The sequence below is a fragment of the Pantherophis guttatus genome, chromosome 1 (genome assembly GCF_059756535.1).
Source record: "Pantherophis guttatus breed Tessera chromosome 1, ASM5975653v1, whole genome shotgun sequence".
NCBI lineage: Eukaryota > Metazoa > Chordata > Lepidosauria > Squamata > Colubridae > Pantherophis > Pantherophis guttatus.
Genome location: NC_142063.1, coordinates 135618190 through 135636662, shown reverse-complemented (window position 1 = coordinate 135636662; position 18473 = coordinate 135618190). Strand labels below are relative to the sequence as shown.

The window sequence follows — 18473 nt, the reverse complement described above, 5'->3', positions numbered from 1 at the left end:
ATCTTTGGCACGTCTAGTGTATAATAAATGCCCAGTCCTATCAAGTTCATGTAATTTTTTGCCTTTTCGTTTCACATGATCCAATGATATCCCAATGCATATTGTTGAATTCAACCATCAGTTCTTCTAGTCGAGCATCATTTTCATTGTACAAATGTTGATTGTTAATAAAAAAAACAGCTAATAGCATACTCATCTATTGACAGTTGATAATTTAGATTATAAAGTACAATAATGCTTTTTTAAAATGGCAGTCTTTCCACCACTGAAGCTAATAGCCATTAAATTTCTATCCTTCCTTAATGTATATTGACTTTTTTATTTGTACATTTCACTATGAACAGCTGTGCATTTTAGTGTTGGTTAACGTATAACAGGAAAATTGTGGATCAATTCCTGAGTGCTCAGCATTCACATATCTGTGGAAAAAAATAATACACATTGGTGTGAAATCTAGCAAATACATTTTGTAAATACTTATGCATATATATTTTCTCTTTAATATTTACCATATATTCTATATATAATAAGAAAGAACCATCAGACTCCAATCTGAGATTTTCAATAATTTCTCATATGCACATATCATACTATTCTTCATCATAGCAGCAATTAATTTTTTAAAATATGAAATATGCTAACTCATAAAAATGAATTCATTTCCCCAGGTAAAAAAGTTCCAAGTTATAATTCAGATTTTCAACTAGGTGTTTTCTCTTGCACATCTTTATACCTGTGACAACTTCTTTCTCAGCTTTGTGTTCCAGAAATTGCAAATCAGATCAGGATCAGAAGTTTGTCTTAATCATATTTATCTAGATATCAATAGTGATACAAAACAAACTACAAAATGGAATCAAATTCTAAAATCAATACTATAAATTTATAATTCGATTCTTGATGTATTAGGACTTCAAAGAACTATAGTCTAAATAAATGAGGATTTGTTGCCAGGCCAGTGGATGGGAAGAAATATAGGCAGTGGTGGGATTCAGCCAGTTCGCACCACTTCGGGAGAACTGGTTGTTCACTTTCTGAGCAGTTTGATGAACTGGTTGTTGGAAGAAATCATTAGGGCACAATAAAAACCAATTAAAAAAAAGAAAAAGAAAATGTTATTGATTTGCTGTTATGATTTGTGCCTTGCCTTTCTATTCTACTGAATACTCAAGGTGACTAAATAATAAGAATATAGCATGAATTAAAATTAATAGTAAAATTAATGCTAAAATCAATTAGCAATTACGAGTTTAGCAAAAGCAAAATATTTTACAGATGTTCTAAATGCTAAGAAATTGGAGGGAAAACATAAAACCCAAAAGAATTGTTCCATATCTGAGAGCAATACAAGAAAAGGTCCTTGTATAGTACTAGAAATAATGGGCGGGGGGTGGGGATACAAAAGGGTTTCGTGTTCAAATCCCAATAGCTGAACAGCTTCATCATGGAAAAGTTAATCTCCATAATAGGCTCTACAAGTGTGCCCAGTAAACAATTTTTGAGTTTGCAGTACCAGTAGTATATAATCCTGTACCTTGTATAGGTTGGCAGCTTAGCTGGTACAATTTGTACAAGCTGCTGTTTCTGCACTTTTTTCAAAGATAGTACCAGCTTAAATAGAATGTGTAGTAATAATACCAATGAAGTGTAACCAAGGCTTTGAGAACCAACACCAAATTTATTCAGCCCAGAAGCCTACCAGCACTCTTATATTGTGAATTTGCCTTTTCAGAGGGAGAGTTACTCCATCTCCAAGACCTCTTTTCCTATTTACCAAGCGTACCTTGGTTTCTCTGGTTTTAATTGAGTAGGTTCTCCCTTATCCTCCCAATTATCAGATTTAGGCAATGCTTAACATATTGATTGCTCTTTCAGTTAACTGATAAGGAGCAATACTGATGACACCACACTCTAAATCTCTTCGTGACCTTCTCCAGCTGTTTAATGAATAAAATGCAAGATAAGATGCAACCCTGTGGGACACCACAGGTCAACAGCCTAGTGTCGAGCAATAATTCCATTATGGAAACTCCTGGCATCAGAATAAACCCTTGTAAATCTGTGTTCCCAAAGACCAGACCCCCAGTTGAAGCAGAAGAATTCTGTGGCTGATGACAATGAACCCTTGAGACTTCCAAGGCACTTAGCATTTCCCCAAAAATAATCAAAGCAGCTTCGTTATTGAATTAGATCCTAATAATTAGAATCCTTCATAAGCATCTGGAGGGTGAGGCTATCACCTTCTTGATCATCTTTCCCAGAAATTGTATTTATGAAATAGGCCCACAGTTGGTATATACATTATTCAGGTCAAGGGTGTTCTCTTTCTTTTTCATTAGAAATCTTAGAAGTGCTTCCTACAGGCAGGGAGAAACATATTTCATCTGAGCAAACGTTGCTCATTACAGCTAACCATGTTTCCCAAGTTATCCTAGCTAATTGAATTAAATAAATAAGATCTTATATAACTTAGGCATATCTCTATATAAACTACTATTCATGTGGTATTTGTGACAGTGATTTGAACCCATCTAAAATTATGTATAACATTGATTTTACATAGTTATTCTGCACTTTCAGATCATCAATCTCATCCAAACACAATATGCTGGGCCAGCTACTACTAATGGAGACAAATTTATGGCTGTCAAAGAAGACATGAAATCCCAGATTGTTCTTGATATAATGTACAAGATTGTTGTACATTATAATCCTCCTGGACAAGAAACCTCAGATAATCTAAGAACATAGTTTTTTTTAAAAAAAGTTTGATTTATATGCTGCCCTTCTCCAAAGTCTCAGGGGGGCTTATAATGCATTAAGCAATAGCCTTCATACTTTTGTATATTTTATACAAAGTCAGCTTTTACCCCCACAATCTGGGTCCTCATTTTATCTACCTTAGAAAGGATGGAAGGCTGAGTCAACCTTGAGCCTGGGGAGATTTGAACTTGCAGTAATTGCAGGCAGCTGATGTTAATAACAGTGCTTTAGTCTGCTGCGCTACCAGGGCTCTGATCTAGAGATCATTCATTCATTTATATTATTATTTTAGAAATAACCCAACGTATCCAATACACTTCCTCCTCCTATTTTCCACATAACAAAAACAACCCTGTATGATGGCCTGGGCTAAGAGAGAGTGACTGCCCAAAGTCACCCAGCTGGCTTCCATGGCTAAGGTGGGACTTAAGCTCATGGTCTCCTGCTTTGCAGCTTGGTACCTTAACCATTATGCCATCTTGATTTCCTCATAGGCTGCAATGGGAACGAAAGGGCAGTCAATCATCAACCTCCTATTCTTTCTTGCAATAATCTACTTGTTCTTCCCTACCATATTTAGCTTTGCTTTGTTCAGTCACATAATATTTTCGGTTCTTCACTTTCCCCAGAGAGTGTATTCTCCATGCAGCCAACAATATTTCCCCCACATTTTCCTAGTACCCACAAAAAAATGTTGTGGTGCAAAGAGGAAACAAGAGGGTTACCTGGGCAGAGGTAATTTCAAGCCCCAGGCATCTGATGCACTTAAACAAAAGCTGATCCTGTGAAGAATCTGTTTTCCACAGGTAACACTAAGGCAAGCAATGACAGCATCTAGATGAGACAGCACAGTTTCATTTGCACTCTCTCTGGCCCAAATGGAAGTTTTATTTTTAGTGTCCACTTACTGGGAGCTGTTAGTAGTTAACTAGAACACAGTAGCCACAATTTAAGTAGAAATGTTTCCATCAAATAGAATGGGCACTCCTCATTTGTATGCCTAATATGACTTTTCAAATACTGTAATGGAATATACTTAAATTGCTCAAGCCATTAGGAAAATTTATTTTGCTACCATTTGTCCAACATCCATATACTGTAATCTATTGTAATTCCTTATATTGTTCCATTCAGTTAATATGTACAGCCTTTTTCACTGACTGAAAACATGAAACATTCTTGATTATGCAGCTACTATATGTCTGCTAATAAATTAAGATTCAGTTTGAATTTGTACTTTGATGCAAAGAGTAGATTTGATTCAAATTTGCAATCTGAGGAGTTGATTCAATTCAAGGGCGTGTGTGCATGTGCAGAAGTCCATCAGGTCTTCTGAGTGACTAAAAGACAGTGAATAGAACTGATTTGATTATTCAGTTCAGAGAGGTAATTTCATCAAATCATCTTAAAATCAGATATTTGAATGAAAGCTTTGCACAAAGTTAGCAATTACTCACCTCCAGACGATATGGATAGTACATAAACCTAATAAATAAATACTTATGCTAGACATTGATAAATAATTTATTTCAATTACTATTTACCAAGTACCATTCCCATACAATATAAATCTATTTTAAATTGTGAGACTGTGACAACAGTAGTGCCTGTGATCAGTAATTTTATAAAACTCTCTAATGAGATGTATTTATTCAAGTAAATTCAGAAGCTGAAGACTGGTTTGCCTTCATTGGAGAACACACTTAATTTTTTTATGAGTTGCAGCATTCCAGGTACTATAAGTTCAGTCATGCACATTTATTGAAATGGATCTTATTTCAGCATGTATATTTTTAAATGTAAAAATAAATAAATAACACAAATACGCAGCAATGGCTTTTGTGAAATTTCAGGGTTGTAAGAGAGCTGTAAATATGGCATGGTATTTTAAAAAAATACATATGAAAAATCAATTTAAAAGACTTCTCTGTTTAGAAGCAAGAAATATATATTTCTTAGTTTCATAACGCATAGAACTCACATGATAACTAACCTGCCTAATAGCAATGTGGAAGATGGAATACCTATAAATTTTCTCCTGGGATTGAGTAGTTGTTGTGTGATTCAGGGAAAATATGTATTTGATTTAAGAAGTGCTACACTTACATCATCTTATAGTTAAAACCTGTTTTGCCTTTAAATCCAAAGCATTCTACAGGCTTTTTTTTTATCCTTACTCTAAAATAATTTATTTTGAATTAACTTACTTCCAAATAAATCAGCATTACAACCAAAGTATCACAATATGCTTTTGGTTTTGCAGAATATTTATTTGCTTGCCATTTTCTCCTGGCATTATAACATGAGAACAAGAATAGCTTAAAAAAAAAAAACAACCATGGAAGTCAAGGCCAAGGAATAAAATATGTCTATAGTTGTAAAGTCATTTATCCAATTACATTACAATTTTTGAAAAACCTTATAGATATTTTTCATACATCTTTCCTACATTATCGTCAATTGCCACATGAATAGTATGGAGGCAGGCAAGAAGAGACAAGCAGGGAAAGATCACAGAAAAAAGCTTAGCTTCTCTATGTAAAAGTATATGAAATAATAACTCAAATTATTTTGAATAATAAAATGCAATATTCTTTAAAACACAAAATATAGTGAGGAGGAGGTAACAGAGAAAACTAGCATAGGCATAATGTGTATATAAGATAAACATATTTTATTGTATGCTAAGCTTTATTAGAACATTCTGACAAAAAACATTTCACCAAACTGTGATCCACTAGAACAAAGTTTAAAACTTTCCCAAGTTCATCATCAAATAAGAATGAGAATTAAAAACAAGACCCTAATAACCTCATTGTTCAACTTAGAGCTATCAATAGCACTTAGGCTTATATACCGCTTCGCAGTCCTTTACAGCCCTCTCTAAGCGGTTTACAGAGTCAGCCTATTGCCCCCAACAATCTGCGTCCTCATTTTATCCACCTCGGAAGGATGGAAGGCTGAGTCAACCTTGAGCCTGCTGAGATTCAAACTGCCAAATTGCAGTCAGCCGGCAGTCAGGAGGAGTAGCCTGCAGTACTGCATACTAACCACTGCACCACCACGGCTCTTATAAAGCTACAAAGATTTCCACTAATCACCCATTCTCCTGAAAAAATGATTAAGTGGATTATTTAGGGGACAAAACAAATCCAAATGGAAAAATTGAAGTCACTGTTATTTTTTTTTCCAGCTTTCCTGCTCAGTCATATTACACAATGTTTTATCTATAGGCACAGCATTATCAATCCCTGCCTTGATCTCTGCCCATCTAATCATAATTCAACTGCAATACTTGGGACTGAAACATAACTTTGATTTTACAGGCAACTTGATAAGATAGGACCTGCTGGGACATCATTTCAAAGATATTTCCTTCTCTAAACAGAGAAATAGAATGACCAAAGGTGGGCAAGAAAGCAGTGGGTGGAAGAGTCATTTCCAACTTCCTGCTGGATTGAGTTTCCTTGTGGGAAGCTGGCAGTGAGCTTTGGAAATCCCCTTTCCTCCCTCCCTAGAATTCCTGCTGGCTTTCCTGTTTACTTTGCTTGTGGGAAGCTTGTAGGCACAACTTCAGTGGGGAAACTAGCAGAATTGCAAGTCCTAGGGATGTAGCTAGGTAAGTGGCAGTGGTGTTGAAGCAACCACAACTTCCCCAACTTTAATTCACATGGGAATGGATCCCAGCATTCTGCAAGTTAGCCCATTTGAGCTATCTTGGTTTAATCATTATTGCTGAGCAGTGATGGGTTGCTCCCGATAGTAAAAGTGTCAGGAGGCTCCGCCCATCCGCCCTGACATCATATTTGGTGATCTGCGCATGCGCAGAAGCTCCCGTTGTGAACTGGTAAGTAGAACCTACCCCAGCCTCTGAGGTATCATTTTGCTCAATTGTAAGCTTACAAACAGATGTCAGAGTTTTAGTATTATATAGATAAAGCAGAGATATATCAGTGGTAGAATGTAGATCAACAGGATCCTCATTACATTACAGCCAATCTACTCTAAATTCAGTTATCATTTTTCTGTTCTTTTATATAGCACTTTGCGATCCATTGTGTGAAAATGGAGGGACCTGTATCAGTCACAATATCTGTTCCTGTGCATATGGATTTGTTGGTTCAAGATGTGAAACACGTAAGTATACTATTATGCGTATGTAACTTTATCAATCTTCCCACATATTGATAGCTAATAAATAATACGAGAAAAAAGAATGCAAACTTTACACAACAGCAGCAATAATAATAACTGGGGAGGACTCAATAGGTAGATAAAAATGCTAAATCCAAACTAAGCATCTGGCTGACTGTGACAGACCATAATTCTGACATTATTTTAAATCAAATCTAATCTAGTATGCAACATGTAACTCAGTATTTCAATATTAATAAATATATGTAATGCTCAATAACATCATATCTGATGCTGTGCTTTCTAAAAGCACATTAACACCATAAAATGTATTCAATCTTTTTCAATAGTTACTTTGTAACAGCTCTGTTGCAGAGAAACATTTTTTATGGTAATGTTTGCGAAATTCAAAGCATTGAAAAAAATACATTATAATACTGAGAATATAAAGGACTTGGGGGGGAATTGCCATTAAGATTCAAGTTATTGTTCAAAATGTATACTAATATGTTAATAACTTTAAAACAATCTGCCTTTAAAACTAGTCACAATTTAATAGTACACATATTTTACACTATCTTAACTACAAACCCTGGTCAGTGACTGACTATCCTGTTATCCGTGATCATTTTTTAAAACACCTCTCTGCAAAGAGTATCTACAATAGGTTTAAAAGATGTTTCTGTGTGAATCAGTTAAAAAAAAAGCTGTTCATTAAGAAATGAAGGGTTTACATGACATTTATATTTTGGTTTTAACAACATAGTCCTTGAGAAGCTCTCAGTGGCTGCCCTGGATTTCAATCAGCATAATTTAGAGCAAAATTCAGATGCTAATAATCGGTACAATTGAACTTGCCCTAATTTGTTTTTCAGTGGTTTGCAATAAGCATTGTCACAATGGTGGGAAATGTGTGGCACCAGATGAATGCCAATGCAAGGCTGGATGGAGTGGTCCTTTATGTGAAACAGGTAAACCATATGTTACTAAAAAATTTCCATGAAAACACAGTATGTAATAATTCCCTTAAAGGTACATGTAACACATTTATCTGGGACTGATATTAAATTCTCCCCCGAGAAGCAAGGCAAGACTTCAGTCTCCTCTGGTCTTTTGGAAATGTCTGAAGACTTAGCCGTCTCTCTTGGAGCTCACAGAGAAGCACACAGACACGGGGCTGGGTTAGTGCCCTGCAGGCTCTCCCCCCTGCCTTTTAATTAACTTCTATGTTGAATTTAACCATCCTTGCCTCTATTGAAAAATTTTGAATTTAATTTTTATATTTTTAATACTTTATTTGTACACTGTTCAGAGTCTCCCTCTGTGAGGAAGGTAGATGGTGCCTATGTTCGATAGACAGACAGACAGACAGACAGACAGACAGACAGACAGACAGATAACATAGCTTCACCCATAACCATCATCTCACATACAAGTAACTTATCTTTTGTAGAGGACTGAATATTGTCCCCTGTTTGTAGGTGCCTAATTTGTTTTTAAGACTAAACAAGATAATATTTGGCATTATATTATAACACTAAATTCTGTAAACTGCCTTGAATCGCTATGGGTGAATAGGCAGCAATATAAATCTAATAAATAAATAAATAAATAAACTTCTGTGTCAGAAGCACCAAAGCACTTCTGTGATGAAAGGATTAACCAGTGACTTCATCATTGCCTGGAGGATGCCCAGTGGGAGGCTCCTTTCATGTCCCCATTAGTGAGTGTCCCCCCCCAAAGTGGTACCTATTTATCTACTTATCTTTACATTCTTTAGAACTGCTAAATCAGCAGGAGCTGGAGCGAATGACGGGACCTCAGCCTGTCACACAGCAGCACTCGGGCTTCAAATGCAGGCTTGCAAATTGTCAACCCAGCCTAACCGCGCTCCTACATTTGACATTTATGTATTTTAATTATGGTACAGGCAATTGCCACAGGATACAGCATTCTGTATTAAATTTCTGGGGTTTTAAAATTTAGCCGAATTTATTTAATAATTTTAAACTATTTTAACTGATGTTGTTTTGTGTTTTTAATAGGCTGTACACCGCCCTGAGTCCTTCGGGAGAAGGGCGGTATAGAAATAAAATAATAATAACAATAACAATAACAATAATAATAATAATAATAATAATAATAATAATAATAATAATAATAATTATTATTATTATTATTATTATTATTATTATTATTATTATTCTAACCTCCATTATCTGCACTCTTTGCCCACGTGTTTGGATCTACTTGTGATTTCCATGCATTCAATGCAGTGGTGTGTTAGACCATTCTGAAAGCATTGAGCTAAATGCATTTGCTTTTGATTATGAAAATAATGGTGCAACAGACATTTCTGATGCAGTAGACATTTCGTAGTCTAGTTTCCTTGTTTTCACCAACAGCCAAATGTAAAGCCAAAGTGGAGATTCAATCTTAGGGCTGCATGCGGCCTCTGAAGCTTCGATTGGGGACCTTCAAACATTCTTACTGAGTTATTATACGACAGAAAGGAAAATGTTTTATAATACGATTGAAGAGTAATAATTTTAACAGTATTAGTTTTAATTTAAGTAGAAACAAATGAAATTAAGCATGTAATTTTACGTTGGCTGAAAACCTATGACTTGTTGGATCTATACTTCCTGAAATATAGAATTCGGCAAATTATTCTGAGAAAAGTACAACACTTGGTCCCAAACAGAGGTGGTATTCAACAGGTTCTGACCAGTTCTGGAGAACCGGTAGTGGAAATTTTAAGTAGTTCGGAGAACCGGTAAATACCACCTCTGACTGACCCCACCCCCATATGTTCTCTGCCTCTTGAGTCCCAGCTGATTGGGAGCAAAATGGGGATTTTACAGTATCCTTCCCCTGGAGTGGGATGGAAATGGAGATGTTACAGTATCCTTCCCCTGCCACACCCACCAAGCCACGCCCACCAAGCCACGCCCACCAAGCCATGCGCACCAAGCCATGCCACGCCCACCAATCACGCCCACCCACAGAACCAGTAGTAAAAAAAAAATTAATCCCACCACTGGCCCCAAAGTATTGTTATCCATCCCAAACTCTTAAGGAAGGACCGTAAGTGGAAAAGCACATGCTTTGAAGATTTTTGGAAACTATAATTAGCACTCCTAGATAATGCTGGGAAATATGGGGTGTGTGTGTTTTTTTTTTAATATCTGCAAATCACTATAAATGAAGAAGTGTGGGTCCTTTTAACCTGCAAACTGCACTTGGCCTTGGTGGAAGCTACACTTCAATGCTAAATCTGATTTCATTCCATTTCACTTTTGTTAACACCATTTATGAATTGGCAAAAATTGCTTCTTCCCTATGGCATAGGAGCATACTGCAGTGGCCATTTGTGGGGGGGGGGGCTTTGTGATGTTAAAGAGTTCCAGTTTTCTGCATTTTTACCAAAGTCAGGGGTGAAATAAATGGAATCAGGGTTAGGATCTGGTAAAAACTGGTGCAGAGCAAGTCCTATATGACAAGTTTACACAAGTTGAAGTGCACAAAGGAAGCCAAGTATGCAAACCATAATATCAATAGCAATAGCACTTAGTCTTATATACCACTTTACAGTGCTTTACAGCCCTCTCTAAGCTGTTTACAGAATCAGCCTATTGCCCCCAACAATCTGGGTCCTCATTTTATCCACCTCGGAAGGATGGAAGACTGAGTCAACCTTGAGCCTGGTGGGATTTGAACTGCCAAATTGCAGGCAGCCAGGCAGTCAGCAGAAATGGCCTGCAGTACTGCACTCTAACCACTGCGCCACTGAGGCAGTTTGCCCAACAGCCATAAACAACACCCAAGCAGTGATTCAATAAACTTCCTGCTTCCTACTGGGATCACTTTTTTGAATTATTAACAATCTAACTGGCTATAATATAACACTAGTGTCCTGCCTTCATAAATCTCAGGTTGGCATCATGGCATCAGCTATATTCAATAGTTCACTTTCTGATTAATATAAAAAGAGGAAAAAAGATCTCAATATGGTCCGTGTACCCCTGTAGGGATTATTAGTGTTAATATTATTTATGTCCTCTTTTTTTTGGCCATATGTGTACTGGAGAAAAAGCAGCTTTCTTAATGACTAGATTCAAAGGAAACAGAATCGTGCAAGTTGCTTTTCTAATTGGCTACATTATGCAACAAAAATGTAATAAAAGTTGAATGCTGATTGGAGTAAAAGGTTTATTGTATTTCTTGTATACACATTTTAGGTTGTTTTTGTCAGTTTATATGAATAACCCTTAAGAATTATATTAACATGTGTAGCAACTTGTATATCCAGGTCAAATAAGGACCAATTTGCATTAATGTACTTAAATACTAATAGTGTTCATGGCATTTTGCTTCACTTAGTTTTCACCGGAAGTATTGCACATTGACTAACATACAAACACAGAAATATGCATACAGCAGTGGTGGGTTGCTTCCGGTTCGCACCGGTTCCCAAGAACCAGTAGTAAAAATTTGTAGTAGTTTGGAGAACCGGTAATAATATTGGCTGGCCATGCCGCTGAACCGGTCCCCGGCCCGGTCACCACTCGCTTACCCCACCCACCTCATCAGAGGCTTTTTTTTTTTTACTTTTAAAAGCATTTTTTCTACAACCTCTTCGGCCGAAAAAAAGTTTTTAAAAGCCTCTGGCGATTCCAGCTGAGTTGCCTGATCGTCAGAGGCTTCTAAAAGCATTTTTGTCTGCAACCTCTTAAGGTTGTAGAATAAATGCTTTTAAAAGTAAAAGAAAAAAAAAGTTGGCTACGCCCAGCCAGTCATATCACCCCCACCAAGCCACGCCCACAAAATAAGCCACGCCCACAGAACCGGTAGTAAAAAAATTTAGAACCCACCCCTGGCATACAGGTCATAAAAGTACTAATGTCTAATTGTACAATTCATACAAATTAATATACTTTATAGATTTGCTCAGATCCCTAAATAAACATTGAATAAACATTGAGATATATATGTTTATAATCCAATTAATTTTATCCTCAAACTAACAAAATAACTCCCATTCCTCTTAAGCTGTTTTGTCTTATTCAAGATAAGGCAACATGGATGATTTTTTTGTACATGAATGCCAGTTTATATTATTTATAGATGTGACTGAAGCCTCATTTTTACAGCATTGGTAAAATACAAGGCATATACTTCATGCTATAAACCAGTAAATAGTAGTCAATATATCATGGACTTCAGTGTCATCACATTTACAACAAATTGGAAAAGTGTTACTGCTTCTACAATGGACAGAAAAGGTGAGAGAAAAGGCAGAGAAGAAATTTGCCTCAAAGTGCCTTAGAAATAGAGATGCACCTGGAGAAAAAGATTGCAAAACAAATATTAAACAAAATATTACTGTGATTCTAAGGGACAAAATGTCTCATGGCTCACTGAGCCATTGTTTAAAACAGAATTATTCTGTGTTCTTAATAAAAAAAAATATATAGTGAGAGAGCAAGGAAGAATTTGATATTTTCCTCCTTACCTGAGATAAATGTTTATTATGTTTTCTATTGGGACAGCCATTTGCAAACCCATTTGCCTAAATGGTGGGACCTGTATTCGACCAAATATATGTGCTTGTCCATTTGGTTTCTTCGGGCTTCAGTGTCAATCTGGTAAGATGAATAAATTTAATTCTAATGATTAAATATTGTTTCCCTTCCCTGCAAGAATATTGTATATTCTTTCCCATTATTCGTTGCATTTTCACTTTCATTCAGAACAAACCATGTGCTGGCATATTGTTTATATGGCATGCATAAAGGTAAAGGTTCCCCTCTCACATATGTGCTAGTCGTTCCCGACTCTAGGGAGCAGTGCTCATCTCCATTTCAAAGCTGTTGTCCGAAGACAACTTCGGACAATAATGTCATAATGCCACTGCATCCCTTATGACATGCATAGTAAGATGTTAATTGAAATAGTGCTGTGTATTGAATTGCCCTGTATTATTTTTAAAGACAGAAAGGCATATATGTAAATAATGTACTGAGCGTATCACAGCAAACAAATCTGTTATTCATAATGAACTCAACTTTAAAATGTATGTTGGCAAAATGTCACAATACACAGTACATTACTATGTCAGTACACTCAATATTGTAAGCGAGAGAGCTTGATAGGCACTATATTACTTTAAATGAGAGTAAAACGGATGGATAGATGGTAAGTTTCCTTTTTGTTCTATCAGCCAGGAGATAAATTCTCCTTAACTGGTTTGCATGTACTGTTTCTCCCCATATACAGGCTCTTTCTAATAATCTGATATAAATTGCTGTTACACATATAATTTTCCTAATCTAATATAATTACAAGACTGTTAGCAGTTCAAAATATGTTACACATTTATTGGTATAATTTGTTTGTATTGCAGCAATCCATACAGTAATTTCTTCCTGGTCAATACAACATAGATTTTTTTTTTTTAATGTGAGATGTATTAAATTATATTATAGTCAAGGATGAGAGAATTTTGCACTGCATACTTTGGTTTCTTCTGGTTTGTTGGTTTCCAGTGTTGGTGAACCTTTTTGGCACCAAGTGCCAAAAGGGGAGTGCACTTGCACATACAGAGGAGAGCCAGAAACCAGAAGAGCAGCTCCCTGGCGCGCATATGCAGGAGCACCAGAAATCGGAAGAGCAGCTCCCTGGCGCGCATATGCAGGAGCACCAGAAACTGGAAGAGCAGTTTCCCAGGGTGCATGCGCATGCCAGGAAACTGAGCTTCCAATTTCTGGTGTGCACATGCATGCCAGTCACCTGGTCTTCTGGTTTCTAGTGTGCATGCACACAAAAAGACCAGCTGGCAGCACACATGCGCATGCCGAAAACCGGAAGCTCAGCTTCCTGGTGTGTGCATGTGAACCAGAGAGCTACTCTTCCGGTTTCTGGCACTCCTGTATGCGTGAAGATTAGCTGGCTGGCGCGCATGTGCTTACTGGAACCTAGAAGAGCAACGTGCGACAGCTGGTGTGCCCAGAAAGATGGCTCTGCATGCTACTTCCGGCACGTGTGCCATAGATTTGCCATCATGGCTCTATTCTAATGCAATGCAATTTAAGAAATTTCCTGACAGTAAGAACAATTAAGCAGTGGAATGGTTTGCCTTCAGAGGTTGTTGGTGCTCCAACACTGGAAGCTTTTAAGAAGAGACTGGATAGCCATTTGTCTGAGATGATATAGGGTTTCCTGTTTGAACAGGGGGTTGGACTAGAAGAGCTCTAAGGTTCCTTCCAACTCTGTTATTCTGTTCTGTTAAGGAAACTTTTGATAACCAAACTTTTGCCATTTCATATCCTGAAAGAGTGAAAACAGTCCCGTCCCTGATAGTAACAGGCAACTGCCATTTTTCACCAGTTTTGCTAAGCATCTATCAGAAATTTTGCACTTAGCTTCAACTGCCTTTCAGTTTCTTATTTAAATTGGGTTTTTTTTTTCTTACCAGCAACTTTTGGAAAACAGTGTTTTATCATTATAGTCTTACTGATTAAAATATTCCAATCATTGAAGTCCACATAACCTTATTACATCTAATTGTGTCTATGATCTACACATAAACAAATTAATGCCTCATTAAATACTCATTAATAGTGGTTTGAATTATCTTATTGCAATTTTCTGTTTGTAATTGTTGTATTTTGTTTTAAATTGTGTGGGTTGTTTTTTTTTTTATGGTATTGTTTCTTAGCTGTCTGTGAGGGCGGAGGGGAGATGGGGAATTAAAGTAAAACAGTAATTGTAACAGTAGTAATACAATGCAATATAATTATTACAATAATAGTAATGATGATGATGATTTTCATTGAAAGCCTAAAATAGAAATCTTAAATGAACAACCTCAAAGTAAGTCTGATTGAGATCCCTTCTAAGTACCACATATGTAACATTGCACTGTAAAGCTAACACCTAAATACTTTTATTTATTCCAGCAATCCCTCAAACTCCAGTAATATCATCTTTGATAAAAGGCTATATACAGTGGTGGGATTCAGGTAATTTAACAACCAGTTCTCTGCCCTAATGATTTCTTCCAACAACCAGTGTGCCAAACTGCTCAGAAAGTTAACAACCGGTTCTCCCGAAGTGGTGCGAACTGGCTGAATCCCACCACTGGCTATATAACTATATAGAAATAGAATGACTGTGCCAAAAGAAACCAAAGGTACCAGTAGTACCAATAGTGATAGGTGCCTTGGGCACAATCCCAAAACAATTGGAGTACCACCAGCATTGACAAAATCACCATTAGTCAATTGCAAAAGGCAGCTTTACTCCAAACAGCTTACATCCTACGACAATATCTGTGACCCCATCAAACATCCACATCTGCCTATCCCAGGTCCTTGGCAAGGACTCGATAAGCAGACAAAAATGCCAAATCTAGTCTGAACATCTAGCTCACTGTGTGACAAATCATAAATAATAATAATTGCATAATTGGCAGAATACCCCATAAAGTATGGTAGCTGAGGTCATATAGTAAACTGAATTGAAAGAAAACAAACCACATTCTGGCTTTTCTTCCTATATAAAGCTATGCTAGAATAATGAAAATCCTTTGATTGGAGGGCTTCCTTGAGAAATCAGATTCTATCAGTAATCTGTAATCCTAAATCTCATCATGGGCACAGTGTTACCATGGACCTGTGCCATAGCATTAGGCTGCTGAGGTCTATTTTGCAATTTCTGTCCTATTACCAATAACCTTGGTTTATTTATTTGCCTTGTAATTAGCATTCTGCAATCCTCCTTGTAAGAACAAAGGGCTATGTATGAGAAACAACCTCTGCTCCTGTATGGAAGGTTATGTTGGAAGAAGATGTCAGAAAAGTAAGTTTTTCCACTTTGCTTTAACTTTCCAAATATCTCTTGCCTTAGAAATACTTTATCACCTAGGGAAGGTTCTTATTGCACGCATATTAAACAGAATCCTTTGCTTGGATTAATCTTCTAATCTTTCATTTTTACATCATGGCACGTATATCAGTAACTTTACCACAAAAGGCATTATTTCCATTTACTGGAGGTTTCCTTCTTATATTATATCCCAGTACATTAATGGCACTAACATTACATCAAAGACAAGAAAAGGTTTAAGCCACTTTGGATCTGATCCTGTCTATGTATACATTTAAATTCATTCCAGTTTAAGAGAGAAAATCTGTATGAGAGATAAGCTAATTAGATGAATTAAAGTTAGTCAGGAAAGTTGTTAAAGCCCAATCCACAGGCATTGACTGGGACAATTTAAAATGTCACTGCTTACAATTATTCTACCCTAATTAATACAGTTAGTTAATGAGTTGTGTTTATGTGTTTTGGTGGCCTCTTTTCTCATTATTAGGCACAATGTTATCTATTCCTACATAATTGGACCACTTCTATCAGTTTTGGTTTAGTATTTCACTAAAAATGTAAACTACGTTCTGCATGCACAAGCAAACCTACTAAGAACATCATAACTGGTAGAACCTTCTGCATATTAACAGCAATAAATTTGTTCCCTAATACTTAATTAAGTATTAAGAACATTTTATCTCTATCAACAAGTGTCCAGTAGATTTTTAAAAAGCAGGCACACAGAATGCTCAAGACTTAATTTGCCGCAACAGTTGAATATTACAATAGCACAAAACAGTTAGAAAGTCAGATTGCATATACAAGAATGTCCATTTATTTAATAATATACTCATCGGATTTACTTTTGAGTACCTGTTATAAGTCTTCATAGTTGCTGCAGCTCTCGCATACTTAGAGAATATCCATTGAACATCATAGGTGTCGCTTTCTAGTAAACCTGCACAGCCACATTGCAAAACTTCTAAAATCTCTCTAGGGCCAACCAAAATGGCACAAAATACTTTTTTATATTTCAGGTTTTCAAGAAATTCCCAGGGAGCTATACAAATATACTACTAGAGGTACTAATAATATGTACTAAGTTATTTAAATTGATGAAGAGAAATATCAATCATTGAGTTCAAGCCACTACATAGTCAGTTTTCTTTTACCAATGTAGAGTATGTAATTTCTGTTCAGTATTCATATGACCTCTGTCTCTACCTAATAGGCTTTGCTGCTTGCCCCTATAATTTTCCTTGATCATCTTAATCCACTTGCCTTCCCTGTTATGCCAGTTGTGTAAGAGGGTCAAATAGATTTTCCACGTATGTAGCATGTCAACTGAACATGCTAGGAAAAGTTTTCTGCTTCTTAATTACTTCACCACTCCACATATGCTGTATCCAGTCACCAACAAATGAATGATCTCATCTTAATAGCATATCCTATTGGCTAATAATATTAGTTATACATTGTATAATGTGGTATTGGACCAGATTGTTGCAATGATTTAAACCTGCCATCTAGGATGTTTACTTGGAAGCATATCTGGTGAATTCAATAAGAGTTCCTTGAAAGGATATGGCAATAAAATATATAAACTGGTATCAGCATATTTCCATAGCAATAGCTATGAACAAATGGTGAACATATCTAAATCAAACTATGGCCCATTTGTAGATTGAAAATTTGAAGGATGATTACACATCAATTATATATAAGGTGTTTTAAAAGTATGACTTTCCAGAAGGCTTAGCACCTCTTCAATTAGGCCTACCAATTAAGATGTTTCTGACTCATATAGTACCCAAATCATGAAAAAAACTATAACTTAAAGGTACATCCTGATAATTGTTGTGACATGTCATAGTCACAGGTGATTACAACTGATGTAATCATCAGTTACACTAATACAATGTAGCAATTTGAATGAGAAGTAACTTTGGTTTGCAATAGTTGTGGTACAGGTAATATCTAAAACCAGTTCTACATCTGGCAAGTTTGCTTTGTTTTGTTTAATTATTGAGAAGTATAGTACAGAGAGCTGTCGCTTACCAACTTTGTTCAATGACTGTTCAAAGTTAGGAGCACACTGAATAAAGAGATTTACAACCAGTCCTCAGAATTGCAGCCATTACAGCATCCCCATAGTCACTGATAGCAACTCAAGAGCTTGGCAACTGGTACACTGGTCACAACATCTCATAGTCACATGCTCACCTTTTTGTGACCTTCACAGCCAGCTTCCAACAAGCAAAGTCAATGAGGAAGCCAGCAGAAAGTCACAAGTCAGAGTTCTGTGGTGTCTTGCTTCATGATCTATGGTGATTCATTTACCAATCATAAATTGAACTGACAAACTGCTGTTATAAGTCAGGTGTAGTCACATGAATGTTCACTTTACAACCTTGTTATGTAGTGATGGAATTACTGGTCCCAGTTACATTTAGCAAATGATGACAATCTGTATTCTAGGAAGATGTTCCCCAAGTCTTTTAATTGTTTCTCTATCTATGGGGGATAGACTTATATTATAAGAGCTGTGGTAGCCCAGTGGTTGCAGGCTAATTATGCTGACTGGCAGTAGTTTGATTCTCACTGGCTCAAAGTTGACACACCTTCCATCCTTCCAAGGAGGGTAAAATGGGGACCCAGATTGTTGGGAGCAATAGGCTGATTCTATAAACTGGTTAGAGAGTGCT

At 36.5% G+C, this 18473-nt stretch overlaps 1 protein-coding gene across 1 annotated transcript in view; it reads left to right on the top strand.

The window, feature by feature from the left end:
- Positions 1–18473, top strand: part of VWDE (von Willebrand factor D and EGF domains) — a 325020-nt gene that overhangs the window by 263447 nt on the left and 43100 nt on the right. The window contains exons 24-27 of the mRNA XM_034424473.3: positions 6805–6900; positions 7773–7868; positions 12450–12545; positions 15664–15759. Of these exons, the coding sequence (XP_034280364.3) occupies positions 6805–6900; positions 7773–7868; positions 12450–12545; positions 15664–15759 (384 nt within the window). The remainder of the gene's footprint in view (positions 1–6804; positions 6901–7772; positions 7869–12449; positions 12546–15663; positions 15760–18473) is intronic.